Consider the following 25,373-nt stretch of genomic DNA (forward strand, 5'->3'; position numbering starts at 1 on the left):
ATGCAGATTGTCACTTGCCACGTTGCCTGCCACCAGATGAAGATTGTCACTTGCCACGTCGCCTGCCACATGTTGCGGATTGTCACTTGCCACGTCGCCTGCCACATGTTGCGGATTGTCACTTGCCACGTCGCCTGTCACTTGCCACCTGCTAAGGTGGTCTCTTGTGTCCCAGAGACAGGCAGCAGAGAGATGATGTAATCTCTCTGCTGCCGCAGCTGCCTGCATGGAGGGGGGGAAGTTGAACTGAAGGGATGCAGGGCGGGTGCCGGGCAGTGAGAGATGATGTCATCTCTCTGCTCCCCTGCCCGCCGGCTCCCTGATTGGCCAGCGGGCAGCAGCCCGCCCACATTGAGCGGCACATGTCAGCAGCGGCTCTCTCACCTATGGAGCCGCCCAGCGGCTCCCTCAGTCACGGAGCCGCCCAGCGGCTCCCTCAGTCACGGAGCCGCCCAGCGGCTCCCTCAGTCACGGAGCCGCCCAGCGGCTCCCTCAGTCACGGAGCCGCCCAGCGGCTCCCTCAGTCACGGAGCCGCCCAGCTCCTCTTTCATTCACGGAGCCTCCCGGCTCCTCTTTCATTCACGGAGCTGCCCGGCGGCTCTCTCACTTACGGAGCCGCCCGCCGGCGGGCTCTCTCTCACACCCTGCTCTCTGTCACCCGCATCTCTCGGAGGGGGCAATTGCCCCGTTGCCCCCCCCCTGGATCCGCCCCTGTCCTGAAATTGTCCAAAATGTCCTGGAATGCTGACACCTTAAGAGTTCCCTTCACTGGAACCAAGGGGCCAAGCCCAACCCCTGAAAAACAGCCCCACACCATAATCCCCCCTCCACCAAATGATTTGGACCAGTCCGCAAAGCAAGGTCCATAAATATATGAATGAGTCAGTTTGGCGTGGAGGAACTTGACTGGCCTGCACAGAGTCCTGACCTCAACCCGATAGAACACCTTTGGGATGAATTAGAGTGGAGACTGTGAGCCAGGCCTTCTCCACCAACATCAGTGCCTGACCTCACAAATGCGCTTCTGGAAGAATGGTCAAACATTCCCATAGACACACTCCTAAACCTTGTGGACAGTCTTCCCAGAAGAGTTGAAACTGTTATAGCAGCAAAGGGTGGGCCAACTCAATATTGAACCCTACGGACTAAGACTGGGATGCCATTAAAGTTCATGTGCGTGTAAAGGCAGGTGTCACAATACTTTTGACAATATAGTGTATATGAATGTGGCTGAACCAGAAGAAAAAATTAGAAGCATTACATATTCTACACACGTGACCTGTGCTTTCCTTGTCAAAAGAAGTTTATTGAGTATACAATGTTATAAAGATACATAAAGTAAGTTTACAAGGATCTATAAAGTAAGCTCATTGTTTTACAGTAGGGTTTATATAGGTAAATATCATGAAATTTCAAATATTAAACATTGGGTTCACGTAAACCTAAATTAAAGATATATATCATTTCCTTAGTTACTTTTGTAGGTATTTAAATGATTTATACCTACTATACATATTGTTTACAAGTAGAGTGTATATAGGTCAAATAAATTCGGATAATGAGCTTTAATCGTAAGGTGGAGAAAAGGAAAGAGAAAGAAGAAAAAGGGTTGAAAGGTAGAGGTATGGTCCACAAGGTTGTTCCGCCTGTCAGTTTATTATTCTTTTTAGTTCTCTTTGAAGCCTTAGAATGGGTGTCTCTGTAAGTCATTTAATCTGTTACCATGGCAACAGGACAGAGTCATTGAAGTTTGACAGGAACTGTTGTTTTATCCAAGGATGCCAAAGTTTTTCAAATTTTGGAATTTGATTTTGATCGATGGCTACCATCTTAGCATGGGACATTGTATTATTCATTCTGTGAATTGTTTCTGTTAGTACCAATGTAGGAGATTTCCATGCCTTGGCCACTGTTTGTTTTGCAGCCGTTATTAGTTGGATCATAAGTTTGAATTGAGAGAGTGTTAACCATTCCGGTTTTAGATTAAGTAAAGTTAAATATGGATCTGGTTGTATTATTTTTTTAAATATTTTAGATGCAATCACGAAGACTTCCTTCCAGAAGGTTTGGATTACTGGGCACGTCCACCATATGTGTAAATATGTGCCTATTTCTGGGCATCCTCGAAAACAAAGAGTTGAGGTATTAGGTGAATATTTTGCCACTCTGGTACAAGGTACCAGCGAGTTAGGACTTTATAATTTGTCTCCAGTGCTAAGATGTTGGGTGAAGATGACTTAGATGTGAGCCATATGTTAGACCAGTCCGTGTCTTCTAAAGTTCGTCCCAGGTCCTCCTCCCACCTCTGAAGGTAAGAGGGTCTATTAAGATTTGCTACTCCATATAATTGATTATAAAGTGATGAAATTGTACCTTTAGCAAATGGATCTTTTGTACAGATTGATTCAAAAATGGATAATTGGGATAATGGTGTATCCCCCTTTAGGAATGGTGTATAGAAATTTTTGATTTGGAGATATCTAAATATCTCAGAGTTTGGTAGATCATATTTTTCTCTAAGCGATGGGAATGAAAGGAATGATTTAGATGCTATGAAGTCATTTAGTGTCTGAATGCCTGATGTTGACCAAGCTTTAAAAGAATTTGGGTAGATCCATGCCGGATAAAAGGCCGGATTTCTGATAAAAGAAAGGAGAGGATTGTGTGGAGATTGTAACTGATATTTGGTTTTTAGTTTATCCCAGAGAGATAAGAAGTGTTTAGTTATGGGATTATGAATTTTAAAGCGGTCTTTAGGATTAAGCCATAATAAATTTGATATTAATAGAGGGTCATTTTCTGAAGCCTCTATAAATACCCATAATGGGATTTTCTGTTTTGCATGGTATTTGGACAGACTGGCCAAATGTGCTGCTCTGTAGTAGTTAGTAAAATTAGGGTATCCCAGGCCTCCTTTATTTTTGGGAAGATGTAGTGTGTGTATAGGTACACGTGGTTTAGAAGAGCTCCATATAAACGAAGTTGCTCTTTTTTGTACTATTCTCAAAAAATAGGAAGGAATTGGAATAGGGAGGACTCTGAATAAATAAAGCAATTTGGGTAGAATAGTCATTTTGATTGCATTAATCTTCCCTATCCAGGATAAAGGAAGTTGCGACCATTGTTTTATTAGATTTGTGATCTGTCTTAATACAGGAGGATAATTGGTTGAGAATAAGTCAGAATGAGATGCTGTTAAATGAATTCCAAGATATGGGATTGATTTTTCTGCCCATGTGAATGGGAGTGCAGCCCTAGCCGGGATCAATTCCATGTTTGTGAGTGAAATATTAAGCACTAAGCATTTCTTAGGATTAATCATAAGGCCAGATAGGGCTGCAAATCCATCAAGAGCTGGTATTAAGTTAGGACCAGAGACCTGTGGTGATGATAGAAAAAGTAATATATCTTCTGCAAATATACATAATTTGTGTGTAATACCTCCTACTTCAATGCCAGTTATAGTTTGGTTTGTTCTGATGTATTGGGCCATGGGTTCGAGTATAAGGGCAAATAATAAGGGAGATAATGGGCAACCCTGTCGGGTACCTCTTTCGATATTAAAGGCTTCAGATTTGTATCCAGCATATTTTATATAGGCTTTGGGTTTATTATATAATGCTTTGATCCATGTTAAAAAGTGGGGTCCAAAACCCCATTTTTGTAATGAATATTGCATATATTGCCAGGATACTGTGTCAAATGCCCTCTTAATATCGAGAGATAGAAAACATAAAGGGATTTTCCGTTTTTTAGCAATATGTGCCAATAACACTGCCCTGCGTATATTATCGCCTGCCTGTCTATTTGGCATGAAGCCTACTTGATCTCTATGTATTAATTTTCCTATAATGCTATTGAGGCATTTTGCTATTATTTTTGCTAATAATTTAATATCGAGGTTTAACAGAGAGATAGGCCGATAATTCACACAGGAAGTATCATCAGAAAGGGGTTTTGGGATCATACAAACAATTGCCATTAGTGTTTCTTGCCGAAAAGAATGTCCATCTAGAAGTTTGTTAAAAGTTTCAGTGAGAATGGGAGAGAGTATTTCTGAGAATGTTTTATAGTATAAAGCCGAGTAGCCGTCTGGGCCTGGTCTTTTGTTAAGTTTTAGGTCTTTTATGGCGTTAGCAACTTCATCTATAGTTATAGGCTCATCCAAACTGCTTTTTTGATTCTGAGATAACTCAGGTAAGGTTATTTTTGAGAAGAAGGATTCAGCTTCTGTAGGATTAAATTCATTGTTTGTCTTGTATAAAGTTGCGAGATGTGAGTGAAATTTATGGACTATTTTAACTGGATTACAAGTGTAAACATTTTTTGATAATTTCAAACGTATTGGTTTGAAAGATTTGTTAGTTGAATTTAATGCCCGAGCCAAATATGTACCTGGTTTGTTTGTATTTATGTAGAAATTGTGTTTGGAGCGTTTGAGGGATTTATCAACTGACTCAGTGAGAAATAGATCGTATTCCAATCTAGATTTTTCCAGATGAGATTTTGTACTCTGAGATGGATTATCTTGAAATGCTATGTAGGCTGCATTAAAATTGAGTTCTCGTTTTTTTGCTAGATTTTTGCGTTCCCGTTTAAATAGTGCCATTTGTCTTTGTATTGTACCACGCAAGACAGGCTTATGAGCTTCCCACAGTGTTATTGGGGAGATGTCTGTTGTATTATTAATTGATATGTATTCCTTTAAAGCTTGTTCAATGGCCATCTGATGTAGTGGGTGTTTGAGCATTATGTCCGGTAAGTACCACGTTGGGTCATGCGCTTTTGGTATGGCTGAGGCTATAGTAGTGTATACTGCATTATGGTCAGACCACGGAATCGGAATTATATCTGATGCAATAATTTCTGGTATCATTCCTATTGTTAGAAAAATATGATCTATTCTGGTGAAGGTTTGATGAGGGTGCGAGAAATAAGTGAATTTCTTTTTCATTGGGTTACTTTCTCTCCATGAATCTACCAGATTGTATTTGGAAAGAAGTTGAGAAAAAGGTAATCTAGAGGTTATTTTGGATGGTGTAAAAGGTGATTTATCTAGAAATGGGAGGAGGACCTGGTTCGAATCCCCACACATTATCACTGTTCCTATTTTGTGTGTATTAATCATTTGTAATATATGTGAGAGGAATGGTGTAGGTTGTTTGTTAGGAGCGTAGTAGGAAATCACCGTGATTGCTGTATCCATTATATAACCCATGAGTATCAGGTATCTACCTTCTGGGTCTTTAATTTCTGATGATAAGGTGAATGGTGTGGATCGGTGAAATGCAATTAGAGTTCCCCTTTGCTTGGTACAGGCAGAAGCCGTGTAAATTTATTGATAAAAAGGAGAAATATATTTTGGAGTAGAATCTTTGGTGAAGTGTGTTTCTTGGAGGCATACTATGTGAGCCTTCTTGTTATGGAAAGTACGGAAGGCTTTGGTCCTTTTTTGAGGGACATTTATTCCCTGAACATTCAGGGAAAGTATATTCAGTGGTGCCATGGCAATAGATCAAATAGTTTTGACTTACTTTTTGTTATGCAGAGCTGACTGCGCAGATCAACCTGTGTGGACTGAAGAGATGAATAGATAGAAAAGAAACCAGTGAATTCTGGAGTAAAGAGTAAACAAAAAACATATGAGATTAGATAATACATTGTATAAATTATTTTTTGCAAGTAATCACAATTTACCCGTGAAAGAGAATAAATATCTCTCTCAGGGGAATAAGTGCCTTCGTCACACTCCCACATAATATGGTTGGGAGAATGAGGAGGGCTAATGGGGGTACACGGATCTTCCGCTTACAGGAGAGAAGCGCTATGTCAAAAGACATCAAAATGATGTTTCATTAATTGGAGTGCAGAATATAGTTTTTGTTGAATTTATTTATTCCAGGGTGGTTGTATATGATTAGTCTTGCCCTAGGCTAAATAATTCAGTTAGAAAGGTACTGTTAATAACTTTGGTATTGATGAAGATAGTTTGAATTATTTTGGGATTTTAACCCTTTTAGAGTAAACAATTACATATTTTATTCATATGTAACTGTTTAGATATGTTAACTCATAAAATTGAGGTTGTATTGCTTCAGATTAGAATAAACAAAAACATAATTCTAGGAACTAGTTAGGTAATAATATATTTGTTTTAAGAAAAGAAAGAAAAAGCTTCCATTACTTCTGGATTATTGAACATATTTGTCCTAAAAAGTAATAAATCTATTGTTATTACCTGATAATATATAACTGAACAAGAATTTCCTTATTTCACTTATATATTCTAAGGCTATATGAATCAGAAGTAATAAGAAATATAACTGGAATGTAACATGATCCCACACAGTGTGTGACTATCAGAATGCAGTTACATTCAGTTATAAATATAGGTTTTTTATAGAGAACCATCTCTTAGTATAATAAATGAAGAGATATCAGGAATTAGGATGTCAGTCCATTGAATCTTCTTGGTCCATGGATGATGTGGCATAACGGCCTCTTTTGTGAGAATGATGATTCCCATTTTGTTCTGAAATTTTCTGGGTGCTGCCTGAAGGTGAAGATGATGCCATTCTTCTGCGTGTGGGAGTGTTGCTGCTTGTGGGTTCTGTCAGATTTAATTTTAAAAGGGTTTGTTGTAGTTCATCTGCTGATCTGCTTCTGTAAATTGTACCTTGGTAGTTAAATCTGACTGAAAAGGGGAAGCCCCATTGATACATAATGTTGTGGCGTTGCAGTTCCATTAGTTGGGGTTTCATGGATCGTCTTTTAGTAATAGTAAGTTGGGATAGGTCAGCAAAAATTTGATAATTGTGTCCTTGAAAATTAAGTTCCTTTTTTTCTCTTGCAGCAATTAGTATTTGTTCTTTCGTTCTGTAATAATGAAATTTTGTGATTATATCACGTGGGGGTCCATCTTTCTTTTTGGCTGTGAGGGCTCTGTGTACTCTGTCCAGTTCTAAACGTTCAATAGGGATATCTGGCTTTAGTTCTTGTAATAGAGCAGTAATAGTAGATTGCAGGTCTGTCACAGTTTCAGGTATTCCCCTTATGCGCAAGTTTGAACGTCTGGCTCTATTTTCGTAATCTTCGAGCTTAGTTTGAAGTATTAAATTCTCTTTTTTTAATTGTTCCAATTCTGTTATATTTTCTTGGGTTGTAATTTCAATTTCATCCATTTTTATTTCTAAGGCTGCGGTGCGGTTTCCCAGCTCTCTTATTTCTTTGGTTAGGCTTTTTGTTATTTGGTCTGAGGTTTGTTTTAAAGCCTTATGAAGCATCTTTTCAAATTGTAATAATATTACTGGGGATACTGAGGAGGCTTGTGGAGAAGTTTGTGAGAGGATTTGTTCTGTATCTGACTCAAATGGAGAGTCTTGCTGTGACATTTTCTGTCTGTGAGAGCGCCCTGATGCTGTATCTTGTGAGGTGACTGGAGCTGCTTCAGCTGCAGTGAGTGCCTGTGAGCTCTTTGTGAGGTGATTTTTATTTCTGCCACGGTTTCCTCCCAGTACCATATTTCCTGCCCAAACTTTCACAGTTTGTTCCCTGGGGCAAAAAGGTTCAAATGGATACCTTTTGAGCCTGCAGGCTCCGATTTGTCCTTCTCTTCTATCCTCAGCGGTGTGGAGCTCTAACAATGCATGTCTGCTCCGCTAGGCTCCGCCTCCTGCCCCCCGTGACCTGTGCTTTCAATCAGTGGAGTGGAGTGCAGTGTGGAAGCGTGCTCCAAAGTTTTTTTTTTTACTTTATTTTTGTAGAAATGCAATGGGTGACCCGCATCTTTCATATTACATATTTGACATTAGCTCTAGACCATGAGTAGTCCAAACATGGGGTGGGGAGGGGGGGGGGGGCTGCTGTTAGTAACAGCGTTGCCATTCTAATAGGTGGTGGGTTTGTGTAATCAAATTGATTGTAAATATTTTCTACAATTCTATACCTTTTGTAGAATTAAAGTATTTTGCATCTCTTTCATTTTAGCCCATTAATTACCAAAAAATAAGAAAAATGTGACTTTCTGCATGTGCTACCTACTAAGAATGGCTCAAGCACATACTGCATGAATGCTGCTTAACCTGAATGTACACAATATTAGCCAATTGTTAATCCTCTGTAATTACTCCTTTAGTGGTAAAGTTTATACACGATTTCTTAGGTTACAGGATGGTGCTCAATAATTGTAAGCGAGACTGTGTTGCATAAACTAGAGATTCCCAGGTGTGTTTTAACAACAGACTTTTGAGTCTCTAGGAGAGGAAGTGAAGGGAAATCACTCCTTCCCCTCAATTTCTATCTGTTACCAGGATAGAAACAAAAGGGAAGTCTGCCTAGCAGGGGCATTGACACAATACAACCCTGACAGAACACCAAACATTTCCCAACATTTTTGCTAGAGTTCCACTTTAGGATACAAGAGGATGAAGTCTAATGCCGCGTACACACGATTGGACATTCCGACAACAGAATCCTGGATTTATTTCCGACGGATGTTGGCTCAAACTTGTCCTGCATACACACAGTCATGTTGTCGGAAATTCCGAACGTCAAGAACGCGGTGACGTACAACGCGTACGACGAGCCGAGAAAAATTAAGTTCAATAGCCAGTGCGGCTCTTCTGCTTGATTCCGAGCATGCGTGGAGTTTCGTGCGTCGGAATTGTGTATATACGACTGGAATTTTCGACAACGGATTTTGTTGTCGGAAAATTTGAGAACCAGCTCTCAAATTTTTGTTGCCGGAAATTCCGACAACAAATGTCCGATGAAGCCTACACACGGTCGGAATTTCCAACAACAAGCTCCCATCGAACCTTTGTTGTCGGAAATTCCGAGCGTGTGTACGCGGCATAACAGCTGACTTCTGTTGAACGGAGACAGCCACACCTGGATCAAAAAATGTGGCTGGTCCCTCCTGGACAAGCTAAATTTGACTCCATCTATGGTCAGCTTTAGAAGTGCCAAAAGAAGTGAAGGAAGGAAGAAATCTCCCAAAGTGAGGTCTATTCCCCTATTAGACAGTTGTCTCCAGAACAGATGTCTCCATGGGAAGATTTCTCTTATATTTCTCTCTTGTTCTTGGGACACCTCCAAAATTTTGGGTTTCCCCTCATATTCTTTCTAGATGACAATGGTTACCGGTACAAATAGGTAAATCTCCTGAAGTAGGGACTCAACAATAAAAACTTGCCAGAGGGTATAACCCTTCCTCTCTTTATCCAAGACTAAAAAAAAGATTTCCTTGGAGATAACCTTTAAGTTAACATGATCTAAAGTGTTTGAATTTATTTAATGGGGTGAAATTTGATAGTCCTAGTGGTATAAATCATTTCTCTCTATATTTATACACCAATACCCTGACGTTTAATGGAATGGAGATTATAACATAGAGCACAGCATTCAGACTGGAGTGGTGTGCAGTATAAACAATACTTCACAGTATACAGAATGGAGCAGTCTGTAGTAACCTACATACAGTAGTGTACAGAAAGTTTACCCCACCATACACTCAGCAATACACTCATGACATCTTATCAGGAGTGTGCCTAGGTCGATTGCTGCCTGAGATCGTTGGTTTTGCTCTCCCCCACTCTGTAAAAAAAATTCAAAAGCTAGTACGATCTCCAGCGGGCGCCCCTGTTACCATGGCAACCCATGCAGGGCTTTTAGATGTTTCTGGTGACCCTGCTATAATACAGTATGTCCCATTGACACTCCAGGAGCCACCCCTTTTTTTTCCACTCCTTGGGGCTATTTTTTTCGCCCCTCCTCCTCTTATAGGTTGGTTGCTCTACAGCAACTAATGATGCTGTAACTCAGCTGCCAGCATCCTAGCAACCAGTGACACTGGTTTGGCTATGCATCGTTGGTTTCTAGGACACTGGCAGCTAGGCCATACAGCATCATGGGATGTTAAGGTGCAGGCAGCGCTAGCATCCTAGCAACCAGCTCACAAATGCTGCTCTGTATATAAAGGACAATGTTACTGAGCTTCAGTGAGGACAGTGTTTCCTTAGTGCTGCCCAGCAATGAATGTCGTCAGAGGTAGGCGCCTCAGTTTTCCTTATAGGCTGCTTGCCCCTACATCTCATAACCACCACAAGGCTCCTATAAGTGAATTAGCAGACTGACCCATGGCGGGCTGCAGGTAGAGCTGATTCAGATTAGATTGTGTGCAGTATGTGCATTATTTCACAGCGTACAGATTGGGACAGTCTGGAGTGAGTCATATACAGCGGTGTAAAGAAAGTTTATCCTGCCATACACTCAGCCCATTCACCCATGACATGTCATACCAACCTCAGGGCTCCCAAAAGTGGATCAGCAGGCTCATCGATGTCACGCCACAAAAAGGTGTGGGGCACTGGATCTCTTAAAGCAGTAGGTGTTCTCACTTATGTCTTAAACAGTATTGAGGGAACTGATCTTTTTAGATCTTACCAAGTAATCACATGTAATCTCTGATGTACAATCCAATGTACATTAAATTACATGTTATTAAAGGGGCGTCACAAGCTACCCAAATTTCACAATTTGCCTAAATCAAGACTGTGCCACTAATGCCGTGTACACACGGGCAGACTTTTCAACCAGACTGGTCCGACGGAACGAATCCGTCGGACAATCCGACCGTGTGAGGGCTTCATCGGACCTGCAGCAAACTTTTTCGGTTGAAAATCAGACGGACTTTAGGTTTAAAACATGTTTCAAATCTTTCTGACCGATTCGAGTCAGGTCGAAAAATCCGTTCATCTGTATGCTAGTCTGACGGACGAAAACCGACACTAGGGCAGCTATTGGCTACTGGCTATCAACTTCCTTATTTTAGTCCGGTTGTACGTCATCATGTATGAATCCGTCGGACTTTGGTGTGATCGTGTGTAGGCAAGTCCGTTCGTTCGAAAGTCCGTTGGAAGTCCGTCAAAAGTCCGTTGAAAGTCCGTCGGAAAGACCGTCGGACGTTTGATGCCGAAAAGTCCGCCCGTGTGTTTACGGCATAAGACACAGCAGAGACCTCATGAACAAAAGTAACTAAAATAAGTACAGCTTGTAATGCTCTTAACTACTAATTATATTCTACTTTATATTTCCAAATCTGCAGTGGCAAAATGAAAGCTGTACTCTCACTGGTTACTATGTAACAACATGCAATGTCCCTATTTCAGAAATTACAATAAGCCAGACTCAAGGTAACCTGTATTAATGTGGAACTAAACTTTTCCTAACAACTTTTTTTATTTAATCTGTCACCCCTCCCTCTTACAGAAAAGCTAATAATTTTTATTAAAACGTTTTACTGCTTTAGCAACACTTCTGGGTTTCCGGCCTAGGGCTACTTCACAGCTATCCCAGGAGTCGGTGTGTTATTAAGCCACCACTGTGAGGCATGTGTGCATACATAGCAGGTTTGTGCGTGTCTGCAGAAATACCCCCACACATATGCGGTGCTGGTCTCTACCAGGTCCTAGATACCTGGAAGTCAACAGGGTTGCATATGCCCATGCACCATAGTTTAAAGATGGTGGTGTGGAAGAGGGGTGGGGGAGCCAATTCGTCCAGAAGTTTAGTTCCGCTTTAAGCGTATGCAGTATGAACACTCCAGGAAAAATAGAAAAGAGTTTGCAACTGTGCATTATAATGAAAAGTATCCAAAGCACACAAGATTTGGAAAAGTCCTCCAAAGTAGGATAGCTAATATATAGTTTTATAGGTCTATCTCTTTTTTTTTTTTTTTTTTTTTTTTTTTACTACAACTATCAACTGCTGCTTATGCCTAACACCAACCAATATTTTTCTTTTGTATGGGGTGGGCAGAGATCATCATTCCATCAGGTTTTTATTTGTCTGTGATCCATCTGGGAGTTTTGGAAGCAAACTTTACTGTGTAGCCTTTGCAAATAAAATGATCTTGATGGGTCCTCTTTTTACTGCACAAGTCTGATTCATGCCTATACATTGGCCTCAGCTGTAGGCCACCATAGGCCCCACTCACCCAGTAGTCGTGAATGGGTCCATATTCAGAAGGGAGAGGACTCGGCAGGGCTGTTCACTGGGCAATGGAAGTTAGTGGGGCATAAATTAAAGGACAAATATAATAAAGGTACAGCTGTCCTTTAAGGTAAAACACATCATTTCAGACTATACCACCTGTTTGTGCTGTAAACTGCATTGTGCGGAACCCACTGTCTGGTTCATGTTTTTCAACCATTACTGCTTTTATATTTTTTCTTTATTAGTTTATTACATCCAGCGCCAAAAATGCAATTTCTTTTACTACAGTAAATATTACACATTTAGTGTATATATTTATTTAACAAATATAGTCAGTAGTTGGTTAGTTACTAGCTAGAGCATTTGTTTTCTGGGTCTCCTTCTATAGAGGTGTTGCAAAAGTGGTCCGGGTAGTAGGGGAGATCAGACTAAAAACCAGATGAATGGCTTGAAAAGAGGGACACGTAACTTCACACTGACTTCATCCTAATAAAGACAAAAACACCAGTCATACACAGGTTGCTAATGTGCAGGCAGGTAATGCTGGGTTCTCTTGGTTTGTAGAGTCATGTATGGACCCTGCATAAACACAGACTGTATACAAATAATGAAACAAATATATATAAAAAAAAATTAAATATGTAAATGTAAAAAAAAATTGTGAAATTGACAAAGCATACTTTTCACACCTTTAAATGCATTTGGTATGCTTTTTGGCAGAATTACTGTAGCTTCTATTGTAACTTGACGTAACATAATAGAATTCCCAGTAACTCTATAACTCACAATACAAGTTCCGGTTCCAGAGGTCTTGTTCCACTGATAACTTTAGCTGGCCCTGTGTCATGTGACATGCATTGACCCTTGTGTGCAGTGGATAAGATAGTGAAGTCAATAGACTTGTTGTCATGCAGCTGTTATCAGTTTATGGGTAGAAACAAAGTCAGTAGATAACACTGAACCCAGATGTGTGCTTTGAGATCTCATATACTGGGTGAAAGGTGTGTGTAAACAATGCCAACCATACACAATTTGCAGGATCACTTGTAATTGGGATCAGAAAATCTGCCCACATTAAATCAATATGAAACCTAAAAACAAAAAGTTACTATATTGCATCTTACCAATCCTTAAAGTGGCTGTAAAGCCATTCTGTAGACTGGTGCCTACAGGTAAGCCTATAATAAGGCTTACCTGTAGGTACTATGAATATCTCCTAAACCTTCACTTAGGAGATATTCACACTTCATGCAGCCGGTGATGTCACCGGCGCATGCGCTCTGAAGGGATGGTATATCCGTGCCATCCCTTCAGAGCTCCGTGCCACGATCCGTGACTTCCGAGCGCATGCGCGGAAGTGACGGCATCACGGCACGGCCAATCAGACAGCTGAAGGACGCAAATCCAGATACAGTGCCTTGAAAAAGTATTCATACTCCTTGACATTTTTCACATTTTGTCATGTTACAACCAAAAACGTAAATTTATTTTGTTGGGATTTTATGTGATAGACCAACACAAAGTGGCACATAATTGTGAAGTGGAGGGAAAATGATAAATAGTATTCAATATTTTTTACAAATAAATATGTGAAAAGGGTGGAGTGCATTTGTATTCAGCCCCCCTGAGTCAATACTTTGTAGAACCACCTTTCACTGCAATTACAGCTGCAAGTCTTTTTGGGGATGTCTCTACCAGCTTTGCACATCTGAAGAGTAACATTTTTTTTCCTATTCTTTGCAAAATATCTCAAGCTCTGTCAGATTGGATGGAGAGTGTCTGTGAACAGCAATTTTCAAGTCTTGCCACAGATTCTCAATTGCATTTAGATCTGGACTTTGACTGGGCATAGGTTCATCCTTACGAATGCCTACCTGAGTCAGTTGTAATCTTTTGTCTGATGTGGGCCTTTCACCTACTTGTATTCACAGAAAATATTCCTTTGACAGAAATCAGAAAGATTAAATCTTTTGGATGACTATCTTGCTTTATTTTCTCCATTGTCATAATTTGTTTTTGTTTTTTTTTTACAGTTAAAACAAGATGGCACTGATCTGGACACTTTGTCTAGTTATGGGAGACAATTTGAATATGCATTTCCTATGTGGCTTGGAAGATACTTGGCTTCTCTCACTATCTATCATCCAGACTATGCAAGGACCATTTTGTCAAGACAAGGTAAGAAGGTTTTTGTTTTGTTAAAGAATTTCAAATGCTAAAATGATACCATATTCTGTTACAGATCTGAATAGGGTAATGTGGCATACTTTTTCAGCTGAGCTTTGTCTGATTGAAATGTTCTTGAAAATGCTATTGCTAATGACATTATGAGTTGCTGCTCCAGAGCGAGTATGCAGCAAGTGAAGTTGGAACTCTCCATTTGTATAATTGTGTCTTGGCAGTAACTGTTGAAGGCATAAGCTCAGAATGATGGGCATTTAGGAGAGGTCAACAAAGACAGTCTAGTTAAATCGGGGTTCCACTAAAATTTTTTTACTTAATCTTACCCCCTGCAGTTAATTGCATAGATGTTCAAATGCCGCATGAAAATTTTTTTTATTGCTGTAATTACCTTTATATTGTACTTTATTGTGGCACTTCCTGTCTCTCCTCCCATGGGAGTAGGCGTGTTTATTGCCTTTCCCCGGCGCCTCACTGTCTCCTGGGAGCTTAGTTTCAGGCTTCCCAAGATTCAGTGCGGAAACAATGATCATGCTTGTGAACAAGCTGTGAATGAACAGCATTCACCGCATCCAGGAAATCAATGCTTGTGGGCTTCACATGCCCACAAGCAAGATGGAAACAGCCAACGTCACATTTTTTAAGTTATTCTTCAGTACGAAAACAGACAGAGGCAGAAATATTACACCCAAACTGTGAGTATTATTTTGGGGTTAGCAAAGTGTCTCAATGACCTAAAAAAAAAAAAAAAAAAAAAAAAAAAAGATTGGTTGCCGGACTCCCGCTTTAACTCTGTCACTACAGGTTTCCTTTAGAGAGAATCATTAAGGCTGCCATTGCTGACTTCTCATGAAGATTAGCAGACCTCCTTGTGGCCCTTGTCTTGGCCCTTCAAGAACAAGGGGTTATCATCTCAATTCCTGTATCAGAAAGGAGTCAAGGTTTTTTAATACAACCATTGCACAGTTCCAAGAATCAAGACCAAAGTGGGACATCAGCCCCATCTTGGATTTCAAGGTACTGATTGCCTTAATTTTATCGAAAAGGTTCTGTATAGAATCCAACGGGTCTGTCGTAACCTCCCTTTATCATGGATACTTTCTACCTCTGTAGACATCAGGGATGTGCATTTGCATGTGTCTATTTTTCCAGCACATAAGCGATCTCTTCACTTTGATGTAGGTCTTCAGCATTTCCAGATCATGTGCCTACCTTTCAGTTAGCTCCCTGTGTTTTCACCTAATTTTCAAGTCTTTGTGCTTGCCTTGATACACTCTAAGGGCATCTCTGCCATGGGATATATGGACAGTATTCCGTTGAGGGAACAATCAGCACAGATCTTGACCAACAAAGTGGTGTGGACAATTCAAGGTTTGGTTGGATCCTGAAACTCCGGAAGTCTACACAGAAGCTGATTCATCTCTTGGAGTATTTAGGTCTAATCCTGGACACAGCTTAAGCCAGAGGTTTTGTTCCACAAGGAAAGTGCATTCTCTTGGAAGCACTAGGATCAGGGGAAATGTGTTCGAGAAATTCTGCCTCAGGAAGGGGATGATGAAATTGGACCTTTTGGCCTCCAGATTCAACAACAAACTGGACATGTTTGTTTTCAGATGCAGAGATCCTCTGGCAGAATACTGTGGTGGCTGTGTGGATAAGTACAACCTGATCTATGCCTTTCCTTGCATAAATCTTCTGCTTGGTCTCAGTCAAAGGATCAAGATGGGGCATTTTGGTGATACTTATCTCTCCGGAGTGGCAGGTGGATATGGTACTCTGACCTAATAAGCCTCTTGGCAGAAGCTCCGTAGGCTCTTCCAGATTGACCAGGTCAAGGACCAGTTTATCATCCTGCTTCATGGCAGCTGGCTTTGACAGCCTCAATGGACAGGAACCTCTCTGACTCAGTAATCCCCGCAAGGTCTACCTTCGCACACTGAAGGCTTACTTTGTTGGTGTGAGGAAAAAACTTTAATCTCAGAAAATACTCTGTTGGATGAATCTTGGGCCTTTTTGCAATTAGGCCTGGATCAGTGATTGGCTCTGAGTACTATCAAGGGTCAGATCATCTGTTTCTCAGATTTGGAAGCCTGCGATCTGGTCTTCTGGTCACTCATTCTATAAGTTTTACTAGGTGGCTCTTCGGGCCTCATCCAATCTCAACTTTGGCATAAGGTTCTTCAGACAACTATTTAAGCTGCTTGCTGTCCCCCAGCTGGTTTAAAGTTGGGCTTGTTGGCGTTTTCTTTCGTCTGTTGCCTACCCTACAGTTGGACGGAAAACAAAACAAAAAGCTTGTTATTTTTCAAATTGTGATGTAATACATCCGACTCATGCAATATGATCAATGTTATTATTATTATACGCAATTTATATAGTGCCAACAGTTTACGCAGCACTTTACAATGTATAGGGGAGACAACACAATTACAGTACAGTTCAATACAAAAGGTACAGGAGGGCCCTGCTCGTAGAGCTTACATTCTAAAGGGAGGGGGTGGTGGTACAAAAGGTAATAGCTGCAGAGAATGATTTGATGGGAGTGGCTCGGGGACAGTTGTTATGTGGGTGTGGGATAGACTTCCCTGAATAAATCCCTGAATTCCCTGAATCAATGTAGCTTGACATTCTAAAATAAAGATAACGATTCTATTTTTAAAAAGAGTTATAAGTAATTTCTATGATAGACCTGGAAAGGAATACAAATATACATCTTCAGTTCTGTTTGCTCCATTTTAGGTTTTGCCATCTTGTACCCCAAATGGGGTGTCTAAAAAATGTCAGTGCTGTGTATGACCTGTAAACAGAACTATCATGCTTTTATTTCTTACAGATCCCAAAGATAACTTTGCCTATTACTTCCTCACCTCATGGATTGGTATGTAAAAAAAATGATTGCCATCAATTAACATTTGATTAGGATCTGCATACCTACATTTATCATTTGCTCTTCCTATCACTTAACCTTCTGTAAATTATTGTTTACAGCTTTTTGACTTCTAAAGTCCTCATAACTAAATTTGATATTTCCTTGTCAATAGAAGTTTATTGAGTATACAATGTTATAAAGATACATAAAGTAAGTTTACAAGGATCTATAAAGTAAGCTCATTGTTTTACAGTAGGGTTTATATAGGTAAATATCATGAAATTTCAAATATTAAACATTGGGTTCACGTAAACCTAAATTAAAGATATATATCATTTCCTTAGTTACTTTTGTAGGTATTTAAATGATTTATACCTACTATACATATTGTTTACAAGTAGAGTGTATATAGGTCAAATAAATTCGGATAATGAGCATTAATCGTAAGGTGGAGAAAAGGAAAGAGAAAGAAGAAAAAGGGTTGAAAGGTAGAGGTATGGTCCACAAGGTTGTCCCGCTCGTCAGTTTATTATTCTTTTTAGTTCTCTTTGAAGCCTTAGAATGGGTGTCTCTGTAAGTCATTTAATCTGTTACCATGGCAACAGGACAGAGTCATTGAAGTTTGACAGGAACTGTTGTTTTATCCAAGGATGCCAAAGTTTTTCAAATTTTGGAATTTGATTTTGATCGATGGCTACCATCTTAGCATGGGACATTGTATTATTCATTCTGTGAATTGTTTCTGCTAGTACCAATGTAGGAGATTTCCATGCCTTGGCCACTGTTTGTTTTGCAGCCGTTATTAGTTGGATCATAAGTTTGAATTGAGAGAGTGTTAACCATTCCGGTTTTAGATTAAGTAAAGTTAAATATGGATCTGGTTGTATTATTTTTTTAAATATTTTAGATGCAATCACGAAGACTTCCTTCCAGAAGGTTTGGATTACTGGGCACGTCCACCATATGTGTAAATATGTGCCTATTTCTGGGCATCCTCGAAAACAAAGAGCTGAGGTATTAGGTGAATATTTTGCCACTCTGGCGGGTACAAGGTACCAGCAAGTTAGGACTTTATAATTTGTCTCCAGTGCTAAGATGTTGGGTGAAAATGACTTAGATGTGAGCCATATGTTAGACCAGTCCGTGTCTTCTAAAGTTCGTCCCAGGTCCTCCTCCCACCTCTGAATGTAAGAGGGTCTATTAAGATTTGCTACTCCATATAATTGATTATAAAGTGATGAAATTGTACCTTTAACAAATGGATCTTTTGTACAGATTGATTCAAAAATGGATAATTGGGATAATGGTGTATCCCCCTTTAGGAATGGTGTATAGAAATTTTTGATTTGGAGATATCTAAATATCTCAGAGTTTGGTAGATCATATTTTTCTCTAAGTGATGGGAATGAAAGGAATGATTTAGATGCTATGAAGTCATTTAGTGTCTGAATGCCTGATGTTGTCCAAGCTTTAAAAGAATTTGGGTAGATCCATGCCGGATAAAAGGCCGGATTTCTGATAAAAGAAAGGAGAGGATTGTGTGGAGATTGTAACTGATATTTGGTTTTTAGTTTATCCCAGAGAGATAAGAAGTGTTTAGTTATGGGATTATGAATTTTAAAGCGGTCTTTAGGATCAAGCCATAATAAATTTGATATTAATAGAGGGTCATTTTCTGAAGCCTCTATAAATACCCATAATGGGATTTCCTGTTTTGCATGGTATTTGGACAGACTGGCCAAATGTGCTGCTCTGTAGTAGTTAGTAAAATTAGGGTATCCCAGGCCTCCTTTATTTTTGGGAAGATGTAGTGTGTGTATAGGTATACGTGGTTTAGAAGAGCCCCATATAAACGAAGTTGCTCTTTTTTGTACTATTCTCAAAAAATAGGAAGGAATTGGAATAGGGAGGACTCTGAATAGATAAAGCAATTTGGGTAGAATAGTCATTTTGATTGCATTAATCTTCCCTATCCAGGATAAAGGAAGTTGCGACCATTGTTTTATTAGATTTGTGATCTGTCTTAATACAGGAGGATAATTGGTTGAGAATAAGTCAGAATGAGATGCTGTTAAATGAATTCCAAGATATGGGATTGATTTTTCTGCCCATGTGAATGGGAGTGCAGCCCTAGCCGGGATCAATTCCATGTTTGTGAGTGAAATATTAAGCACTAGGCATTTCTTAGGATTAATCATAAGGCCGGATAGGGCTGCAAATCCATCAAGAGCTGGTATTAAGTTAGGACCAGAGACCTGTGGTGATGATAGAAAAAGTAATATATCGTCTGCAAATATACATAATTTGTGTGTAATACTTCCTACTTCAATGCCAGTTATAGTTTTGTTTGTTCTGATGTATTGGGCCATGGGTTCGAGTATAAGGGCAAATAATAAGGGAGATAATGGGCAACCCTGTCGGGTACCTCTTTCGATATTAAAGGCTTCAGATTTGTATCCAGCATATTTTATATAGGCTTTGGGTTTATTATATAATGCTTTGATCCATGTTAAAAAGTGGGGTCCAAAACCCCATTTTTGTAATGAATATTGCATATATTGCCAGGATACTGTGTCAAATGCCCTCTTAATATCGAGAGATAGAAAACATAAAGGGATTTTCCGTTTTTTAGCAATATGTGCCAATAACACTGCCCTGCGTATATTATCGCCTGCCTGTCTATTTGGCATGAAGCCTACTTGATCTCTATGTATTAATTTTCCTATAATGCTATTGAGGCGTTTTGCTATTATTTTTGCTAATAATTTAATATCGAGGCTTAACAGAGAGATAGGCCGATAATTCACACAGGAAGTATCATCAGAAAGGGGTTTTGGGATCATACAAACAATTGCCATTAGTGTTTCTTGCCGAAAAGAATGTCCATCTAGAAGTTTGTTAAAAGTTTCAGTGAGAATGGGAGAGAGTATTTCTGAGAATGTTTTATAGTATAAAGCCGAGTAGCCGTCTGGGCCTGGTCTTTTGTTAAGTTTTAGGTCTTTTATGGCGTTAGCAACTTCATCTATAGTTATAGGCTCATCCAAACTGCTTTTTTGATTCTGAGATAACTCAGGTAAGGTTATTTTTGAGAAGAAGGATTCAGCCTCTGTAGGATTAAATTCATTGTTAGTCTTGTATAAAGTTGCGAGATGTGAGTGAAATTTATGGACTATTTTAACTGGATTACAAGTGTAAACATTTTTTGATAATTTCAAACGTATTGGTTTGAAAGATTTGTTAGTTGAATTTAATGCCCGAGCCAAATATGTACCTAGTTTGTTTGTATTCATGTAGAAATTGTGTTTGGAGCGTTTGAGGGATTTATCAACTGACTCAGTGAGAAATAGATCGTATTCCAATCTAGATTTTTCCAGATGAGATTTTGTACTCTGAGATGGATTATCTTGAAATGATATGTAGGCTGCATTAAAATTGAGTTCTAGTTTTTTTGCTAGATTTTTGCGTTCCCGTTTAAATAGTGCCATTTGTCTTTGTATTGTACCACGCAAGACAGGCTTATGAGCTTCCCACAGTGTTATTGGGGAGATGTCTGTTGTATTATTAATTGATATGTATTCCTTTAAAGCTTGTTCAATGGCCATCTGATGTAGTGGGTGTTTGAGCATTATGTCCGGTAAGTACCACGTTGGGTCATGCGCTTTTGGTATGGCTGAGGCTATAGTAGTGTATACTGCATTATGGTCAGACCACGGAATCGGAATTATATCTGATGCAATAATTTCTGGTATCATTCCTATTGTTAGAAAAATATGATCTATTCTGGTGAAGGTTTGATGAGGGTGCGAGAAATAAGTGAATTTCTTTTTCATTGGGTTACTTTCTCTCCACGAATCTACCAGATTGTATTTGGAAAGAAGTTGAGAAAAAGGTAATCTAGAGGTTATTTTGGATGGTGTAAAAGGTGATTTATCTAGAAATGGGAGGAGGACCTGGTTCGAATCCCCACACATTATCACTGTTCCTATTTTGTGTGTATTAATCACTTGTAATATATGTGAGAGGAATGGTGTAGGTTGTTTGTTAGGAGCGTAGTAGGAAATCACCGTGATTGCTGTATCCATTATATAACCCATGAGTATCAGGTATCTACCTTCTGGGTCTTTAATTTCTGATGATAAGGTGAATGGTGTGGATCGGTGAAATGCAATTAGAGTTCCCCTTTGCTTGGTACAGGCAGAAGCCGTGTAAATTTGTTGATAAAAAGGAGAAATATATTTTGGAGTAGAATCTTTGGTGAAGTGTGTTTCTTGGAGGCATACTATGTGAGCCTTCTTGTTATGGAAAGTACGGAAGGCTTTGGTCCTTTTTTGAGGGACATTTATTCCCTGAACATTCAGGGAAAGTATATTCAGTGGTGCCATGGCAACAGATCAAATAGTTTTGACTTACTTTTTGTTATGCAGAGCTGACTGCGCAGATCAACCTGTGTGGACTGAAGAGATGAATAGATAGAAAAGAAACCAGTGAATTCTGGAGTAAAGAGTAAACAAAAAACATATGAGATTAGATGATACATTGTATAAATTATTTTTTGCAAGTAATTACAATTTACCCGTGAAAGAGAATAAATATCTCTCTCAGGGGAATAAGTGCCTTCGTCACACTCCCACATAATATGGTTGGGAGAATGAGGAGGGCTAACGGGGGTACACGGATCTTCCGCTTACAGGAGAAAAGTGCTATGTCAAAAGACATCAAAATGATGATTCATTAATTGGAGTGCAGAATATAGTTTTTGTTGAAATTATTTATTCCAGGGTGGTTGTATATGGTTAGTTTTGCCCTAGGCTAAATAATTCAGTTAGAAAGGTACTGTTAATAACTTTGGTATTGATGAAGATAGTTTGAATTATTTTGGGATTTTAACCCTTTTAGTGTATTATTATTATTATTATTCAGAATTTATATAGCGCCAACAGTTTACGCAGCGCTTTACAATATAAAAGGGAGACAATACAGTTATAATACAATACAATACAATAGGATTAAGAGGGCCCTGCTCAGAAGAGCTTACAATCTAATAGGGTGGGGCAGGTGGTACAAAAGGTTGTAACTGTGGGGAATGAGCTGGTGGAAGTGGTAGGAGATTAGTTGGAGACGTGATAAGCTTTCCTGAAGAGATGAGTTTTCAGGGATTGCCTGAAGGTAGCAAGAGTAGGGGATAGCCGGATAGATGGAGGTAGCGAGTTCCAGAGGATGGGAGAGGCTCTGGAGAAATCCTGGAGACGAGCATGGGAGGAGGAGATGAGAGAGCTTGAAAGCAGGAGGTCTTGAGAAGAGCGGAGAGGTCGATTTGGGTGATATTTGGAGACAAGATTAGTGATGTAGCTTGGGGCAGAGTTGTGAATGGCTTTGTATGTTGTGGTTAGAATTTTGAATTTAATTCGCTGGGTGATTGGGAGCCAGTGTAGGGATTGAAGTAGAGGGTTGGCAGACACTGAGCGGTTGGTAAGGTAAACAATTACATATTTTATTCATATGTAACTGTTTAGATATGTTTAACTCATAAAATTGAGGTTGTATTGCTTCAGATTAGAATAAACAAAAACATAATTCTAGGAACTAGTTAGGTAATAATATATTTGTTTTAAGAAAAGAAAGAAAAAACTTCCATTACTTCTGGATTATTGAACATATTTGTCCTAAAAAGTAATAAATCTATTGTTATTACCTGATAATATATAACTGAACAAGAATTTCCTTATTTCACTTATATATTCTAAGGCTATATGAATCAGAAGTAATAAGAAATATAACTAGAATGTAACATGATCCCACACAGTGTGTGACTATCAGAATGCAGTTACATTCAGTTTTAAATATAGGTTTTTTATAGAGAACCATCTCTTAGTATAATAAATGAAGAGATATCAGGAATTAGGATGTCAGTCCATTGAATCTTCTTGGTCCATGGATGATGTGGCATAACGGCTTCTTTTGTGAGAATGATGATTCCCATTTTGTTCTGAAATTTTCTGGGTGCTGCCTGAAGGTGAAGATGATGCCATTCTTCTGTGTGTGGGAGTGTTGCTGCTTGTGGGTTCTGTCAGATTTAATTTTAAAAGGGTTTGTTGTAGTTCATCTGCTGATCTGCTTCTGTAAATTGTACCTTGGTAGTTAAATCTGACTGAAAAGGGGAAGCCCCATTGATACATAATGTTGTGGCGTTGCAGTTCCATTAGTTGGGGTTTCATGGATCGTCTTTTAGTAATAGTAAGTTGGGATAGGTCAGCAAAAATTTGATAATTGTGTCCTTGAAAATTAAGTTCCTTTTTTTCTCTTGCAGCAATTAGTATTTGTTCTTTCGTTCTGTAATAATGAAATTTTGTGATTATATCACGTGGGGGTCCATCTTTCTTTTTGGCTGTGAGGGCTCTGTGTACTCTGTCCAGTTCTAAATGTTCAATAGGGATATCTGGCTTTAGTTCTTGTAATAGAGCAGTAATAGTAGATTGCAGGTCTGTCACAGTTTCAGGTATTCCCCTTATGCGCAAGTTTGAACGTCTGGCTCTATTTTCGTAATCTTCGAGCTTAGTTTGAAGTATTAAATTCTCTTCTTTTAATTGTTCCAATTCTGTTATATTTTCTTGGGTTGTAATTTCAATTTCATCCATTTTTATTTCTAAGGCTGCGGTGCGGTTTCCCAGCTCTCTTATTTCTTTGGTTAGGCTTTTTGTTATTTGGTCTGAGGTTTGTTTTAAAGCCTTATGAAGCATCTTTTCAAATTGTAATAATATTACTGGGGATACTGAGGAGGTTTGTGGAGAAGTTTGTGAGAGGATTTGTTCTGTATCTGACTCAAATGGAGAGTCTTGCTGTGACATTTTTTGTCTGTGAGAGCGCCCTGATGCTGTATATTGTGAGGTGACTGGAGCTGCTTCAGCTGCAGTGAGTGCCTGTGAGCTCTTTGTGAGGTGATTTTTACTTCTGCCACGGTTTCCTCCCAGTACCATATTTCCTGCCCAAAATTTCACAGTTTGTTCCCTGGGGCAAAAAGGTTCAAATGGATACCTTTTGAGCCTGCAGGCTCCGCTTTGTCCTTCTCTTCTCTCCTCAGCGGTGTGGAGCTCTAACAATGCATGTCTGCTCCGCTAGGCTCCGCCTCCTGCCCCCCTAAATTTGATATTTCAAATAAATACCACTATCACCTCAAATTCTTTTATCTCCCAAAATCAACCACTTATATATCTTTTCACCAATATATTTGCGCTTGAATTCCTAGCTCCACTCACTTGTGAAGTTCTCATGCTTTTTGTTGGAAATTTATGTTGCATGTTGCATGTGACAATGCAGTATGAGACTGGCAGAAAGGGAGACAGGCTGACTAAATATAATCTAATATATTACCCCAGCCAAGCTATTTAGTGTGGATGGATGAATCTCCTGCTACAGCTCTCAGTATACCAAAACAGCAGATGTTTGGCACAAAAATGTCCATCTCCTTCAACTTTTCAATGGAAGTATGTCGGATAGGAGGATGGCTCCACCCATGGAGCAAATTTTGTCTGGTTCATCAGGAACTTTCTGAAATACGTATAGAGTATCGACAGCTTTAGAATTATAACAGGCCAAGTTTCCAGTACAAGAGTCTGTAGGGTTACAAGCCCTGATGCCCTAAGTGCTAGCAGGACCATCTCTTTTCCACACGAATCACAAAAAAAACGATATCTTGTTTTGCCAGTCCCAACCTCTCTTACAATATTGTGGCAATGTCTTAATAAGCCATTATGAGAAGAATGTATTTATTTTTGCTTATCAAGAGAAATAAATGTGCAGCAAAAAGCTGTAAAAGAAAATGTCTCTCCTTTGCCTCTGTGCCTAAAGGTAAATCTGGCCCTGCAAATAATGCATCAAGGAAATTTTGATACGGGAATTCTTAGAAATCCAAGAATCTAGTGGATTATTCAACTGAACGGAGTCTGAAATTTCAGTTTGATGTTCTCTGACCATGTACATGTAACTCTAGTTGGTATGCCTCATTTTCTCAGATTTTTCTACTGTGTTTTTGTTATGCAGGGAAAGGGTTATTGATATTATCTGGTGCAAAGTGGTTCCAGCACCGCAAGCTGTTGACCCCGGGTTTCCATTATGATGTTTTGAAGCCATATGTGAGACTGATGTCAGACTGCGCTAATGTGATGCTGGTAAGGAGAAATCAGTGCTGTAATACCACTATAATATAAGTATAATAGTATAATGTAGGTTACTAAAGTTTGTTGCCATTTCACGGGTGCACACAGTTTGATATGCTGGGTATCTGTTTGCAATCTCATCTTTTAGGTTTTACCAAAAAAATGGATAACTAAT

The 25,373-nt window shown here is 39.3% G+C and overlaps 1 protein-coding gene across 1 annotated transcript in view; it reads left to right on the forward strand.

The window, feature by feature from the left end:
- LOC141103702 (cytochrome P450 4B1-like) overlaps positions 1–25,373 on the forward strand; it is a 67,370-nt gene that overhangs the window by 6,903 nt on the left and 35,094 nt on the right. The window contains exons 2-4 of the mRNA XM_073593594.1: positions 14,029–14,173; positions 17,010–17,054; positions 25,083–25,210. Coding sequence (XP_073449695.1) covers positions 14,029–14,173; positions 17,010–17,054; positions 25,083–25,210 — 318 coding nt within the window. The remainder of the gene's footprint in view (positions 1–14,028; positions 14,174–17,009; positions 17,055–25,082; positions 25,211–25,373) is intronic.

This window comes from Aquarana catesbeiana, linkage group LG07 (assembly GCF_042186555.1).
Source record: "Aquarana catesbeiana isolate 2022-GZ linkage group LG07, ASM4218655v1, whole genome shotgun sequence".
In the NCBI taxonomy this organism is placed as follows: Eukaryota; Metazoa; Chordata; class Amphibia; order Anura; family Ranidae; genus Aquarana; species Aquarana catesbeiana.